Consider the following 15,338-nt stretch of genomic DNA (forward strand, 5'->3'; position numbering starts at 1 on the left):
AACCCCAAGGAGCAAGGGCCTCCCTGGAAGGAGGAGCAAGGTACGGAAACCCTGCCTCCCCGGCCGGCGTCGGCAGCAGAGTGCCATGGGCCCTGCTAGCTGTGTGGCAACGGGTGTGCGAGCTCTGGAAACTGCGTGTCAGAAAACCTAACGAGGTCACCGTATTTATTAAACAGCATAGGGTGTTGTTCTGTCTGCCTCAAGATGAGTCCCTCGGGCGAGTTTGGGTCACTGACATATTTCCTGAAGGCCCTCCCAGTTTAGACCTGGACAGAGTTCAGTCCAAGGGCTGAGTGTCCGTGCCCCTGGGCCCAGACCAGGGGGTCCTTTGAGGTCCTAGCAGCAGAGGCATCAGCTGTCCCTCACGGGGGCCACCTGCCCATCCCGAACCCTCCCAGCCCGACCGAGTCCTAGGCTTCAGAGCCACCTGCCACCTCGCCTTGAAAGGCCCAGGCCATGTGGCCACCTCGGGGGTTGGTAACCAAGCCTCAGTTTCTCCCAGCTAAGGAGCCGGTGCCTCAGCCCACGGAAGCCCATGGACAGGCTGGAGCCAAGACCGGACCCACCCCCCAGAGCTGTCCACCACAGCCCCTTGTGGTGTGGAGCTCAGTAGCACAGAGACACACCCGCAGGCCCCCAGACCCACCGGCTCTGGCTCTAGCCCCCAGCACCCCGACATCCCCTCTCCGACAACCCACCCTGTCCCCAGTGCCCCGCCCCGCCCCTGGCCAACTGTGCAGACCGGCTCGTCCTTGGAACCCAAGCTTCCCTGTGAGCCCATCTGCTGGGACCCCCGGGAGGGAGCCCAGAGCTGGGGCCCTTGGTAGTCGGGGGTGGAGGCGGCAGGGCACGCGTGCGCTCGCGTACCTGAGCAGGGGCTGCTTGGGGTACGGCGGCTGGTCTGCGGCCGGGCACGGGGGCGCTTTCCTGGTCACCTGCTCGTAGATGCTCCCGGCGGCCACCCCGATCCACAGCATGCTGGCCAGCGTGGCGTAGTGCAGCAGGAGGCCCGCCTGCAGGGAGGGGCTGCTCAGCTGCGCTGCCCTAGGGAACTGTGTGCTCCCCAAGCTCTGGGTCTGCGCCCTCCCGCTCCCTGTGCTTTCTTAGGGGCCAACTCAGTAGTGACAGGGAGTGACCAGCAGGAGGGCACGTGGGGTCCCCAGTGAAGGCAGATGTTCCCCTTCACGGGGAGGTACGTGGGCTGCTGAGGCTCTGGCACGGGTTGGCTCTGCTGTCCTGAGGAGAGACAGGGCTGGGAGCACACGGGCCTGTGTATACGCACCCAGGGTCAGCGTGGCCGGACGTGGGACCCTGAGGGCTCCAGGAGGGCAGGTGCCCCCAAGTGGAGGGCGGGGCAGTCCTGCGGCACGGGTCTCCCCAGTGGCATGGCCTTGCGGGATGAGTATGACAATCCAGGGTCAGATGTGGAAATCCACTCCCCACAAGGCCAAGTGGCTGGTGGCCCTCGGCAGCGGCCCCGGCCGGCCCCCTGGCCACACGTACTGCCCTGGCAGATCATGCATCCCCTGCTTGGTCTCTGCCTGCTTCCCTGGGAAGCAGTAAGCTGACATTTCACAATGACAAGTAAATTATGGCTGTCTCTGGAAAGGGCACAGATGTGTAAGGAATACGGAGACTCTGACTAAAGCTAACGCTGTTTCGCAATGGTTTATCAAATCCAGATTCCATTCTCACTTCGTGGAAAGCTCTGGATCGATGAGAACGGCACGGGTGGAGTGGGACCCCAGAGCTGTCTGTGGTTCTGGGGGGCTCCCTGCATGCACGTGGCAAGTCCAACCTCCTCGGCCTGGCCGGGGACCTGGGGCGTGAGTGCTCTCTCCGCGCCAACCAGAGGGAGAAACGGGCCACGTCTGCCTGGCCCTTGACTGAAGTACAGTGAGTCTCTCTGTCCAGGGGACAACAGCGTGGCTGTCATCACAGATGAACAGCAACGCGTCCCCGGAGGAGGCTGGGGGTCAGGAGGAGCGCGGGAGGGGCTGGCTGCCGGCCTCGCCGGGACCCAGACCCGTGGGCCACGTGGGGGCTGGGGGAAGGAGTGCAGGACCCCGCCTCCCAGCGCCGGCTTCAGGCTGGACACAAGGGGAGGTCCTAGGGACCCCGCCCTGGCTTCCGGACAGGGCTGCTGCCGCTCCGGGAAGGAGGCAGCCATGGGCCATCCCACCGCCAAGCCCGGGCCCGCGTGGACGCTGACGCATGTTGTCGTGTGGGACCACCGGAGGCCAGCTGTCTGTGCTCGTGACGTCACTTAGGACTGCAATCAGACTCGGGGTCATCTTGTTGCCACAGCAACCATCTGTCCTCCTGCCGAACAGCGCTTCAGGCTGCGCGCCGGGCGTCATCTTAGTCTGGGTCTGAGCCACACTGGGACGGGGGAGGTGGTCCAGGGCGCCCCGTGTTCAGGCACAAAGGCAGAGGCGAGCTGTCCCTTGTGAGGGTGGGGTAGGCCTGGCTGCGCACGGGGGAAAAGCACGTTTGCTCGGGTGGATTGGTTCCAGACACGTGGAGGCTGAGACGTCCTGTTCCCGATGGGGGCAAGTCGGAGCCAGGAGAGCCGAGTCCGGGGGCTGGGCACCGATGTCGCAGACTGGGTAGGCGCACAGAGAATCCCTCCCTCTGCCCTTGTCCCAGGCCCCCAGGGGAGCGGATGAGCCCCAGAATGGGGAGGGCACCTGCACACATGCCCCAGAGTGACGTCGGACCCAGTGTGAGCCCCACAGAGAGTCCCATCGACACATTGACGCGAACTAGCCCATCTTCGGACACCCCGCGTTTCAGCTGTGTCTCCTTGGGCCTGCCCCAGGCCAGCAGTAGTGGGCATATCCGGCCGGGCTTCCGTAATAGTGACTGACACTCCACTGGTGTCTGCTGATCACACGCCTGTGTTCCAGAATCGTCGGGGGAGAGCAGGGAGTGTCACCCTGAGGGCTGGCCGGCCCCCCATTCCCTCACCTGGGCCCCCGCTCTGCTCTCTAGAATGCACACAAGGCCCTCTGTCCCTCCTCGCCTGCTGGAGAGCTGGGCAGCCCAGCCAGGCCTCGTGTGGCTTCATTCCCAAACCTGGGCCGGGTCCCGATGCCTGTTTGCCAATGAATGAGTGAATGACTCATGGTCCCGCTCACTGGTGGGAAGGTGGTCAGGAGGTCGGGGGGCATCCACGGCGGAGCTCACCGGCTGGCTCCCTCCGACGGGGGGCCCGAGGCCTGTCAGCACAAGGCAATCAACAGTCTGTCACACACGTCCTCTCTGCAGACCGTGGTTCTCTGGACCCAACCAGGCCTGCGCCGTCCCGAGGCTGTCCACCCGGCTAACTGGCCAGGCCTCAGATGCTGCGAAGACACCAGCATCGGGGCGTCCCCTTCGGGGCTGGTGCACAGACACAGTTCCCAGGTTTTTGGGAGGGAATGGGCTCCCCAGTGGGGCCAAGGAGCCTGGGGAGCTGGCTGCGGGGCCCGGGAGCAGCAGGCGGCTGGCTCATCGCCAGGGTCCCGACATGGGGCGCGCTTGAGTGGCCCAGTGGGGCCTGAAGACGGAGTCCGTTCCGTGGCTTGCCGCCGGCATCGCTCCTCCACAGGCGCTCGTAGGTGGAGCGTGGGACGGGTTTTCCTGAGCCCCCACTGTCTCCATGCCTCTCCACAGGCTTCAGGAAGCGGCTCTGCCCCCTGGCGTGGTCTCCATGTGTGTGTCGGCAGCGTTTCTGTGGGGGCTCGTGCGCGGGTGTCTGAACCCGACCTCTGATGGGGCGGACAGCCTGGGTGGGGTTCCCAGGCAAGCGTGCCGACCTGCAGGTGCCAGGGCTCCAGAGCGGGGGCTCAGCGGCCACCCTTCCCCAGGGTCCCCTGCGGGAGCAGACTCTCATCGCCTCTGTGCAGGCCACCTCGTGTGCACAGACCACCATCAAGGTTGGCACTGTGGCCTCTGGGTGTCAGGTAATCAGGCCCCAGCGGCTCCCACGGCCATCAGAAAGTGCTGAATTCACAGAAAAAGACTGTAGGGGCAGCAGCATGACAGCCTGTGGACGCCAGGCCAAGAGCTTCCCTCCATGTGGCCTAGTTCTTGGTAAGACTCTCCTCAGTCCGTGGGTCAGCCCCCACCTGACTCCTGCCTGGGCACTGGAGGGGACCATCCATCTGGAGGTCACTGTCCACCTGAAGGGGACTGTCCACCTGAAGGTCATTGTCCACCTGGAGGTCACTGTCCACCTGGAGGGAACTGTCCATCTGGAGGGAACTGTCCACCTGGAGGGAACTGTCCACCTGGAGGTCACTGTCCTCCTGGAGGTCACTGTCCACCTGGAGGTCACTGTTTACCTAGAGGTCACTGTCCATCTGCAGCAGACGGCCCACCATGGAGGTCACTGTCTGCATTGGAGGAAACTCTACCTGGAGTTCACTGTCCACACAGAGGTCACTGTTCAGCTGGCTGAGCTGGGGCTATGAGCAGGGGCTGGGCAAGGAGCTGAGAGGGAGCGCATGGAGAAACTTGGGCCTGGGTTACACTCGGCAGCCCAGGGAAGCAGGCTGACTGCTGGGGAAAGGTCTCTTCTGAGCTCTGACCAAGGGGTATTTCCCCCCTCTCAAAGACAAGCCGGGGGAGGCCACAGGGAGGAAGAAGACCGTTTGGTGACTCGTCCTCAAGGCTGTGACGCTCGGAAGCCCTTCACCTGGGAGGGAGCAGAACCTTCCAGAGTGAGTGGGGGTCTGCCGCAGTTCCCCGTGGGGGCTGTGCCTCTGGGGCCCGCACTCCCTGGCCAGAGCGGTGGCATCAGCCTCTGTGGACTCTCATCTGGCCGGGGGCAGGGGGGCGGGGACCCCTTCCCCGTGCTCCTGCCCCACCAGGCTGTCAGAGGGCAGCTCCCATCTCTAACCCTGCGACCAGCGTCCGGGGCTGGACCGTGAACGTCCAGGTCGCTGGTCACGTGGAAAACAAATTCTCTGACGTGATCTGATGCTGAGCGAAATGACGGGCCTCGCTGGGGGAGAGGCTGGGATTCGGGCACCCGACGGTTCCCTCCGGGAGATGCATCTGGGCCAACCCTTGAGTGTTAGTTCATGAACAAGAGCACGATCACAGCTTTCCCCATTGGTAGCAGGGTGGACACACACTACATCCTGTCACACACAGGGACGAGGGAACACTCACCGCCTGGCACAGGACTGGGTACTTGCTGCGGTTGACGCCGCCCGCAAACACCGTGAAGGTCAGAGCCGCGTGGAAGCAGAAATTCAGGAGCGTGTGCCGGCCTTTCCGGCTGATCCGGATGGCGCTACGGGCAACAGAGAGGTCCCGTCAGCACCGAGCATGAGGGCGAAGCATGCAGGCCAGCCCCTTGGCAAACACACAGCTGCCCCCCCCCCCCCCAGATTGAAGGGCACGAGGCAAGGTGTGCAGAGGGTCCTGGCGGCTTCTGTAACTTCCCCAGGACGTGGGCTCTTGGGGCACGTGACCTGACCCCGGGCCACTGGAGGAAGAACCTATTTATCTGATTGATAAGAACACGGAGGCCCCCGGGGAAGACCTTGGTGGAGGCCTAGCGTGGGAGGGCATGGCTGTCCCTGAGCTCTTGGCCACCCTCGGCGGCTGTCAGGGCCACCCCCGGTGCTAGGCCGGTGATCTAGAGGTGCCTTCCAGGGACGTCTTGCTCTCTGAGGAGGGGCTCACTGCAGGGTTTGCGTGGGATGGTGAGCGTGCGACCTGCGGCAGGGCGGGCCTTACTTCCGGTGCACGACGTAGGTGACGACGCAGGCCAGGAGACAGAGCAGCATGACGGCTGTGCAGGCGTACACCACGGGGTGCAGGACGTCCCCTGGGTATTGGGGCAGGGAGAGGACAGTCTTCAGATCCTGGGAAGGACACAGAGCAGACGTGTGAGCAGGAACCAGGCACCCGGTGGAGCTGCCTGCAGCCCCCTTGGCCTGTCCCCTGCAAACCATCAAGGATGTCTGTGTCGGGGGCAGGGGCCCTACTTCCTGGGAGTGCACCTGTCTGAGGGCCCCAGACCCGCAGGCCATGAGCGTCCGGACGGAGCCCCCCCGAGAGGCAGCGACTCAGGGCAGGTGGCCGAGTCCCACTTCCCAGCCTCAGGCACCGGACATCGTGCTCTGTAGAGTCTCCCAGGAGAATTCCAGGCCCCGTCCCGGGAGCCAACTCCAGTCCCGGGGAAAGAGCCGTTGCTGGGGCGGGGTGGGGCGGCCCTGAGGCCCTCTGGACAGCATCGCAGCAGCCCCGGGTCGAAGGCTGGAGGGCAAGGGGCACGTGAAGCTGAGGGGCGAGGGCCCTGGCCGGACACGGGAGCTGAGGGACTCCGCCTTTTTGTCCATCAGACTGGTGTGGCGAGCGCTCTCGATGTCGGCATAGGCAGCCGCGAGATGCACCGGCCCCGGGACCAGGTTTCCAAGCCACCAAGAGAAAATGTGGCAGCCAAGCAGAGCGTCCCGTGGGCCTCGCACACCCCGCCGGGCACACAGCACCCGCCTTGTGATCGTGCGAGGGAGGAGAGGGCTCCGGGGCACAGACCCTCCTCTGCGGCGCAGGCCCTAGAGGTGCCGGCGGGGACCCTGGCCTCGCGCGCCTCTGACCTCTGACCTCTGACATGCACTGAGCAATGTTCCAGACCTTTCATGTGCTGTAACTCGCCGAGTCACGAGGACACCCGGCCGTGGACCGAAACCTATCCCTACAACTCAGGGGTTGGGGTCCTCGTGCCCCACGTGCCCGCAGAGGGGGTGGTGAGCCTTTTGGGGGGTGACCAAGGTCACAAGAGGTCACAGGATGAGGCCTGGTTCAACAGGACCTGTGCCCTTATGACGGAGACGGGGACACAACCTGCCCAGAGGCCGTTGGAGGCCACGGTCAGAAGGTGGCGATCTACGTGTCTAGGAGGGTGGCCTCCGGAGAAAGTGCCCCCTGACGCCTTGACCGTGGGCTTCCAGGCTCCCGGACTGAGGGACAGTGTGGACGTTAACTGGCTCTGCCTGGGGTGCTGGTTAGGCCCGTCCCCCCACAAGCAGATGGATGCAGCCCACCGGGGGGATTGCTCCTGTGCCCACTGTTGGGGCCAGAGGGTGAGACACTTTCCCCACCTCTCAGCTTGTGCTGAGCCGCTTCCACAGCCCGGGACCGGATTGGCTTGGGGAGGGGTGGGAGGGGGCTGGTACCCACAGGGGGCTGCCTGGGGGTCCTCTGTGAGACCACACAGAGCTGCCCAGGCATGACAGCGAGCTGGTGGTCGGGAGGTGTTGCACGCAGCTTTGCCAGCAGTGCCCATGGCGGACCCACCCCCCAGGCTGACACAGGCTCTGGGTGGGCGCTGGGCCCTTCCCTGCTCGGTCAGGGCGGCGGGAAGCAGCTGGTGCTCCTCCAGGACGGTGCCAGCCCGAGTCACGCAGGAAAGGATGGGAATACCCCCGAAGGACGCTTGGCCTTGGCTGGTCTGGGAAGACAGTGTGTCCAAGAGCTAAGACAAGGCCCTGGCCCATCAGGGAATGTCAGACTCCTCGGACGGATGTCCAGGGACAGCCAAGGACCACCCCGGAATCCAGCTGTGGCCTCTGCATCCTGATCGTGCTCGGCCCAGAGACCTCTCGGCTGTCACGGCAACAGCAGACGGAACCTGTCACCATGGAAAGGTGCCGGCGACCCAGACACCAAGGGGCCTCCTCCCGGTCTGACAGCGAAGGACCTAGCTGGCCGCCGAAGCCGGAATCATGGCCCTTGACCCAGCAGCTGGCCAAAGGGGAGCGCGTGTCAGGTGGCAGCCCGTAGGCTGGATGCGACGGTGGCCCCCCCACTGTCCTGACTGTCCACGCACAGGGCAGAACGCCTGAAGGGCACATGCGGACACGCACAGAGCACTCACGACTCCCCTCCAGGTGACTGGGGTTTCAGCAGGACCCACACTGCGGCCGTGGCCCCAGTTCCCATGACGTCATGGGCTCAAGACCAAGGACAGCGGAAGGATGCCAGCCGCAAGGTGACAGGGATGCCACGGCTGCAGGGCCCCCTGGGGACAAGGGCTGCGGCTGACTGTGGCCTGGAGCCCCGCCGGCACGGCCCGTCCTGGTCCCCACGCCCACGGCCAACAGAGGTCTCTCCGGAAGGCACCCAGGTCGCCGGAGGCCTTGATGGCCTCCTCCGGGCGCTCCGTCCTGCACCGTGGGTTTCTGAGATCGTGGCTGAGGTGCTGGGAAGTCGCGGCCCAGCGTGTCTGTCTCCTTGGGGCTCGCGCGGCTCCCCAGGACGTGCTGGCTGCCGGAAGCGCTCACGTCTCCTCACCTGCCGCCCCGGCTTCGGGCGCGCTCCCTGTGGCGCCGCTGAGGTCCGCGGTTTTTGGCCCCTGCCGCCGTCAGCCAGCACCGGCCTCCTGACAGTTGTCAACCACTGCGAAAGTCGAGGAAAGCGAGTTTCCCTGGTCACATCCTGGTCTGTGAGTATCTTCTCACCGCCGTTTCTTCTGAGACTGCTGCTGACGGGCGGACAGCGGCCCAGCCGGCCGTCAGAAGTCAGCGCCCCGGAGGTCACCCAGGCCCCGTGTGTGCCATTAGCTCTTTTCAGAGACGGGGGTTTGAACCTGGGCTCTAAGTACCCTGCCACTAGTGACCTGAAGGCCCGGGCGGCAGGGACGGCGTTCCCGTGCGCAGAGCCCCAGCCGAGTTGAGGCCTGGGGTGGGCCTACCCCTCTGGGGACTCCCAGTCCCTTCTTGGCCTTTCTTGGGGGGCTGTCACCTTCCTGCTGGGGGCGAGGGCAGGGGTGGCGGGTGGAGAGGGGCTGAGGAGTGACAGACGCCCGTTCTGGAGCAGAGCGTGCTGTGATGCCCAGAGCCCGTGTCCAGGCGTAGCACACAGGGCTGGGGCCCAGGACCTGCGTCAGAGAACTCCCGCGCGAGGGTGTCCCACCTGCCAAGTTTTAGCCCCACACCCCAAGCCCCTTCCGATAAGCCAGTGGGAAATCCAATCTCCTTCACCTCACAGGCCAAGGCTCAAGACTCAGTGTGTCCCGAGCCCACGCCCCGGCCAGCGCACAGCCAAGGTCACCCTGCTGCGGGGGTGCCTTCTCGTCCGAGGGCCCGGTTTTGAGGCTGCAGAGGTGTGGGGGCTCCTGAGCCCAGAGCAGCTGCTCCAACACTGTGTGTCTTCAGTTCCGTTCCGGCTCCGATTTTTTTCCTCCAAGTTAGGTATCAATTGTGTCTTTCTACATTTTTAGAGGTAACATTTAAAATTCAAAGTAGGTAATGCCGAAAGGAGATAGTCTGTATTTTAAAGTTCATACGTGTGTGAGTTCCTCCTGGAGGAATTGCTTTGCGAGTGTCCCACAGAGAAGATCCTTGAGACGTGTGGGCTGAAGCTGGGACGGGCCCTCCAGCGCCCTCGGACCGGCACACACTTGCCACCGGAGAGCCCGGGCTCCGTGGAGGACCCGGCCTGCCGCTGGGGCCCCCGCCCGCGGTCTCCGCTCACGGCTCTGCCTTTAGAAGCCCCTGAAGAGCCTCTGCTCCCGGGGATCCCCGCGGCTGCCGTGTTCTCTGCGGAGCCTGGAGGCCAGGTGCCCCTGCCCCGGGGCCGGTGCGTCTTCCCCTTCCCTAGGCTCCCCTTGCTCTTATGTTTGTGTCGTTTTAGTGGATGTGTCCTTTCTGGTAGTTCTGCAAATCCATCCGTTTGTGCCTGGACAGACCGGAGAGAGGAAGGGGTGCCACGCGGTGTCCGTCATCTGACCAAGGGGCCATTTGCCGGACGGGAGGGAAGGGGCCTCTGCTGCCCCGAGCTGCGGACCGCGGCGTCCCCCGCCTCTGCTCCGGACCGGTGAGTCTGAGCCGCGGCCCCGCGTCTGTGCGGTTCCGGGTCGCCGCACCTCGGCACTCTGTCTGCGCCGCGGGCCCCACGGGCAGGCGGAGGCAGAAGGTGAATCACTCACCCCGCGCACACAGGGCCGAACCGGACGTCATGTTGTACCGCTGGTTCCGTTTTCGCCTTGGTGGGGAGTGCGGGACAGCCGGGGACTCGCTGCGGCCCTCGGGCGACGTCGGGGGTGACGCGGCCTCCATCTCTGGGATGAGGGACGCTCGCGAGTTTCAGAAACTTAAACATGAAGCTGGAGGAAGAGCAGCACAGGGACAACTGGCAGGATTCTGGGTGCAGGTGCGGGTGCGTGCCGGTGCCACAGAAGCCTGTGGCACGGCTGGGGGTTGCAGGTGCAGCCTAGTGAGCAGCAGCGTGGACACAGCCCAGGCTGGTTCTGCCGCGCGCCGGTGCGGCCGCCCTGACCCCGCCGGCTCCGCAGCGTGGCAGGCACGGACCAGACTCCACCTCTGCATCCTGCATCCGCCCCTGGTCTTCTCAGGGTTTTAATTCCACTGTTGCAGAAAAGGGGTGTCCCGGGCTGTGTCTTTGGGATTCTGTGCTCCAAGCACAGCCAGGGTAGGCCTTGTTTTTCTCCCTTCCAGCCCCTGCTGGACATGCCAAAGCATGGTCTGGTGACACAGGGTAGCCCCGAGCTCAGAGCGAGTCTGTGGGTTCTCGGCGGCTGCTGGCACCTGCTGGGCCACATCACAGAGGAGCCGCCGCAGTGGGGTCTCTTCCTCCCGCTTCAGCATCGGTGAGCGGCCGTCCTGTCCTCTCAGATCTGCTTCATGTCCAGTGATCCGAGGAGTCCCGCCACGCCTCGCCCACCACAGGAGGTGTGGCTGGGAAGACGGGCTTGTGCAGAATGAACGGGGCCTCCCTCCCAGTGACCGCACGCTCCTCAGGGGACCTACCCGACCTACGCTCTGAAAGGAACCGCGGAGAATGTGCACAGCTTTGGACGACTGCTTCCTTCCTCCAGCACCAGTCACTGGGTTCCCTTGGGGACGTACGTGTGCAAATCACCGAAGATTGCGGAGTGCAAAGGACGCACGTTGTGGTCGCTGCTTGAATTGAACAGGAACGGGGCCACTGCACACATGTCCTCTTTTGTTTGCAAACAGCTATGAAGACGGCCTGGGTCCCGCAGGCCCTGCAGGGGAGGGTCCTCCCTGAGCAGCAAGGACAGGTGGGCGCACGTCCTGAAGGGAGGACCAGGACCTCCGTGCAAAACGGACTCCAGCGTAGCCCCCAGGTGCCTCCAGGGGACCGTGTGCCGTCACGCTCCGGAGCCACCAGGCTGACTGCCGACCTCAGGGGTCAGGAAAGCTGGTGGCCAGCCCGGGGCTGGTGCCTGGCAGGTGGTGTGAGTGTGGCAGTGTGGGGCGGCCAGGGTGGGGCCATCCTGCTGGCCGCAGCCTCTGGTCTTCATCTTCTTATCGCTGGGCACCTGGGGTGAGGTCTCCCAGCGTCCACACCACAGACTCAGGGACGTGTGCAGAGACGTGCTGGCTGCTGCCCCGCAGGGCTGGATCTGCATTTCTTTAGGGAATCTCCAGGGAACTGGTTATTTGTTAGGAATAAAAAACCAACAAAGTGCTGAGGCTCTAAACCTTTCTGGCAAGTGTGACCCATCGGCTTCACGGTCCTGGACTGGGCCAGTGTCCAGGGCCGGGCCGGGGGTAGCACTGCACGGGTGCGGCCGTGGGAGGGGGGATGCAGGGCAGACCTGCTTGGAGGGCCAGGGTCAGACCGGAGGAGACGCCAGGGCTGCTGGCTTAGGCCGAGGCGTCCCGCCCTGCCCCCAGGCTTCTGCCGCGGCTCCTGGCTCACCCTGTCTGCGGACAACAGGTTCGTTTTGCAAGTAAGGCTCTAACCTGAGGATGGAAACCTGAGAACAGGCCGACCTGGAGGCCCCAGCCATGCTGGCAAGGCGCCGCGTGGCCACAGGCAGTCCCTTAAGGAGCCGGGCGTCTGGCCAGGCCGGCCTCCCGAGGAGCAGGGGAGTCTGGACGCCCTCCCGGCCGGCGGGGCTCAGAGCAGCCCTGTGGACCATGCGGAGTCTTGGCAACGAGCACCGACCTTACTCGGGCGTCTTGAACGAACAGGAAGGAAACGGACCAGTGACTCAGACAGACGCCGCTCTGGAAGCAGACACTCGGGGGTGCATCTGACTCAGTGCTGGCACCCGAGCCGCGGCCGCTGCCGGCCACGTGTCCTCGGCCATCGGCATTCCCTGCACGCGCCCGGGGCCTCCGCTGCCCCCGACCCTCGCGGACACACAATGCGTTACTGACTCGCCGCCAGCCTTCCCGGAAGCTGAGCCGGCAGGGACCGCACGGAGGCTGCACGAGCCGGCACGCCGAGTCCCCTGACGCTCGTGCTGGCGGCCACCGTGCCCCCTGCTCTGGGGAGAGGGACAGTGCCCTCCCCGTGACTGCTGCACGTGCTGCCGAAGCCCGCCCACATCTCCCACCGTCCGGCCAACTTTCTGAGGGGCGGGGGGAAGCCCTGCCAGGGCCTGGCCTCGGGCAGGAGGGGCGGGGGACCCCCGCCGGGGCCAGAGGCAGTCTCACGGGTCCTAGGCCGGAGCCCTGGGGAGGGACGCATGGCCGCATCTCATTACCTCATGACACGGCTTCACACTGCGGCACCCCTGCCGCTAATTAGCATGATCGACAGCGGAGCGGCCGGCTGGCAGCCCTGGAGACCGGGGGGTTGGGGGACCCAAGGCCGCTAATGGGCCATGCAGTAACTCCATGGACAGGGGTGCCGCCCTCAGTGTGGCTGGGCCCTGCTGCCCGGTGGGGGCTCGTACTCACCATGAGCCCTGCCAAGCTCCTGCAGCGTGCGTGCCGGACGGAGTGGGGCTGCCGCCGAGCCGATTATGTGGCACCTTCTTCCCCGCCGGCCTCCATGGCCGTCCCGAAGGTCAAGGTCCCACACAGAGGCTGTGGGGTCGAGCCCCGGGCAAGGTGTCTCAGGGCGATGGCAGGGCAGGTGAGGGTCAAGAGGCTGTCCCCATCTGTGAAGACAGGCCACGGTCAGGGCAGGGCGGAGGGTCCCCTGGCCTCAGCATAGGGCTGGCCCCACATGGCCATCCCATCCAGCCAGTCTGATGGAGCATCTGGCTTGGGGCTTGGTGGCCCGGGCACACAGTCTGCGTGCCGGCCCAGGACCTCGGGCGGGACGTGCAGAGCCCCTGGAGTGCTGCCGTGTCGCCCCTGGAACCAGCGTTTGCCGGCCACCCCGCTTGGCCAACTGCTCAGTCTGCAACACGTCTGTCAGGTTCCAGGGGGAGCCCTGGGCCAACCCTGGGTCCCCCTCCTGAGGAGCAGCCTCCCCGGGGTCCGGCGTGGCCCCCCAGACGCTCCCCACTGCCGTGGAGCCCAAAGTTATTCAGCGTTTGCCTGGGGAACAGCACTGGGGATGGAAGGAACCGCCCCAGCGGGCTGGCCCTAGGGCGAGCAGTGGCCAGGGGGGGTTCCCATCTCCCTCCTCGACTCGCCAGGTCCTGCAGGCCCACAGCCCCCCCACCCCTGCTCCCAGCACCACCTTACGGGGTCCCCCCCAACCCCCACCCAGAGCCGCAGCTCAACTTCTCACCTATTTTGGCAAAAGCTGCTGTGGGGGCCCCGCCGCTCTCCTTGGAGCCGACCTGCTGCAGCGCGACCTCCGTGCCCGGAGACGGTTTTCCATGCCGAGGGGCGGCAGGCAGGAGCCGGCGAGTGGACTTATCAACAGATTGCAGGACCGCAGCGGAACCCGTGCCGCGGGCCCCGCACCAGGGGATGAGTCAGAGCCGGACCGCAGACAATCGGTGCTTCTCAGCAGGCGGCTTCCAGAACTCAGCCTGGGGACTGCCAGCGCCTCTGCGCCTGCTTGGAGGGCGGGCGACAGCCGGGAGACGAGGACCGGCCGGGAAGCAGGAGCCGTAACCATGGGGATGGGGGAGTGCGGATGGCGGCGGTGCCGGGGCCGGCTCCCTGCGGCAGGCGGGAATGGTTCTTCCCAGCCGGCCGGCCGCCCGGCACACTGCAGAGCCGATTTAAAGAGACAACCGGCCAGGTTTTGCCTTCGCTTCCAGCAGAATCAGACAACTCGCATCAAACATCTCCCTGACAGGAGGCACATGGAGGACTGGGTGGTGTAGTTTACTCATTTTTAAAGGGGATCATGGCTGTTGAGGGCTCCAGGCACAGAAATGGGAGCAAGAAAATTGATTTCAGAGGAATTTTCATGGACCTTATATTAAAATCCTCTCAAATCCTAGTTGCCCACCCCAAGCTGAGCGCACACGCGTCGGTCCCGTGAGCCAGCAGGGTGATCCTGGGGGTGGGGATGGGCTGCGACCCTGCCCCAACCCAGGGTCCTGGCCCCGGCAGGTGACGGGCCAGGTGCTGAGGGGAGCAGGGTGGAGGACGGGCGGAGAGACCCAGACACGGGGTGGGCTCCCGCCCAGCATGACCCCTACCTGCCAGCTCCGTGCTCCCAGGCAGGTGTGGCTGGAGGCCTGGGGACCACGCTTGGCATATGCGAGCCCCGGGGAGCCCAGTGCTCTTCCCTCTAGGCTGAAAGGTCACGATGCTGGTGCCTGCTTGGGAGACTCGCCAGGTTCTGGGGGGCCTGGGCCCGGACTCGGGGGGGCATCGTTAAGAATGAAGCACTAACGGGAGTCCTGCGGGCCTGGCTTTCTCAGCCCGTGGCACCTCGCCTCTGAGGGGGTGTTCCCGGCTCTCTCTGGGGGCCGCCACGTGGAGCCCTGGGCTTTAGACAGCAGCTGTGAAACCAGAGGGGCCGAGTGACTCTCCGACTGCCCTGAGATTGGGTGTTTGTGCGCATCCTCCCTTGGGCCCCGACCCACCCCGGCTTCCTGGAGTCGCTCCCCGGGGGGAGAGGGCCCCGGCTGCTGGTTCTGGCTGAGCACGGCCAGGAGGAAGGCAGGAAGGCTTATGGCAAACTCAGGGTTCTACCCAGACTCCTCCAAGCTGGGGCCTGTCCGCCTGCAGCTCCCCCACAAACTCTGTCCGCATGAACACAGGCCTCCGCACTGCGGGCTCACACTGCGGGCGTGCGTGTGCCCTCTGTCCACGGGCGTGGGTCTGCCCTCTGCCCACGGCAGGGGCCACGCCTGTGGACGTTCAGCCCAACCTGTGAGACGCCTGAGCTGTTCTTTCGGCAGAGGGTGGTTTCTTCCGTCTGGGGAGAGTTGCTTCTGACGCAGAGGTGGGCGGCTGGCGCTTTCTGCGCGGGGCGGCTGGACGGCCTGCCAGGCTCCGCATGGGGCAGGCAGTGTGGGCTCTGTCTCGTCAGGGAGGGAGGTCTGCGGGGGCCGAGCCCACCCTGCTCCTCTTGCCGTGCCGATCAGCCAGCGTCCCGGGACCCCTCCCCCAGGGCTCTGTTTGGGGGCTGGGGTTTCTCTGTACCTGCTGGGAACCCACAGGCCTTCGTGGGAGAAGAGGAAACGTTTGGGGGAGGGTGGT

General features: G+C 65.2%; 1 protein-coding gene across 2 annotated transcripts in view; it reads right to left on the reverse strand.

Annotated features, from left to right (window-relative positions):
* Window positions 1-14,606, reverse strand: part of ADGRA1 (adhesion G protein-coupled receptor A1) — a 31,822-nt gene extending 17,216 nt beyond the window's left edge. Inside the window, exons 1-5 of one of the 2 annotated variants that reach the window (XM_059172759.1) lie at window positions 13,462-14,606; window positions 12,678-12,880; window positions 5,734-5,861; window positions 5,161-5,284; window positions 868-1,013 (exon numbers count right to left, since the gene is read on the reverse strand). In XM_059172759.1, coding sequence (XP_059028742.1) covers window positions 868-1,013; window positions 5,161-5,284; window positions 5,734-5,861; window positions 12,678-12,680 — 401 coding nt within the window. In that variant the 5' untranslated portion in view covers window positions 12,681-12,880; window positions 13,462-14,606. The remainder of the gene's footprint in view (window positions 1-867; window positions 1,014-5,160; window positions 5,285-5,733; window positions 5,862-12,677; window positions 12,881-13,461) is intronic. The other variant, XM_059172760.1, reaches the window with a different exon arrangement.
* Window positions 14,607-15,338: the final 732 nt, after the last annotated feature.

The sequence above is a fragment of the Mustela lutreola genome, chromosome 4 (assembly GCF_030435805.1).
Source record: "Mustela lutreola isolate mMusLut2 chromosome 4, mMusLut2.pri, whole genome shotgun sequence".
Classification (NCBI taxonomy): domain Eukaryota; kingdom Metazoa; phylum Chordata; class Mammalia; order Carnivora; family Mustelidae; genus Mustela; species Mustela lutreola.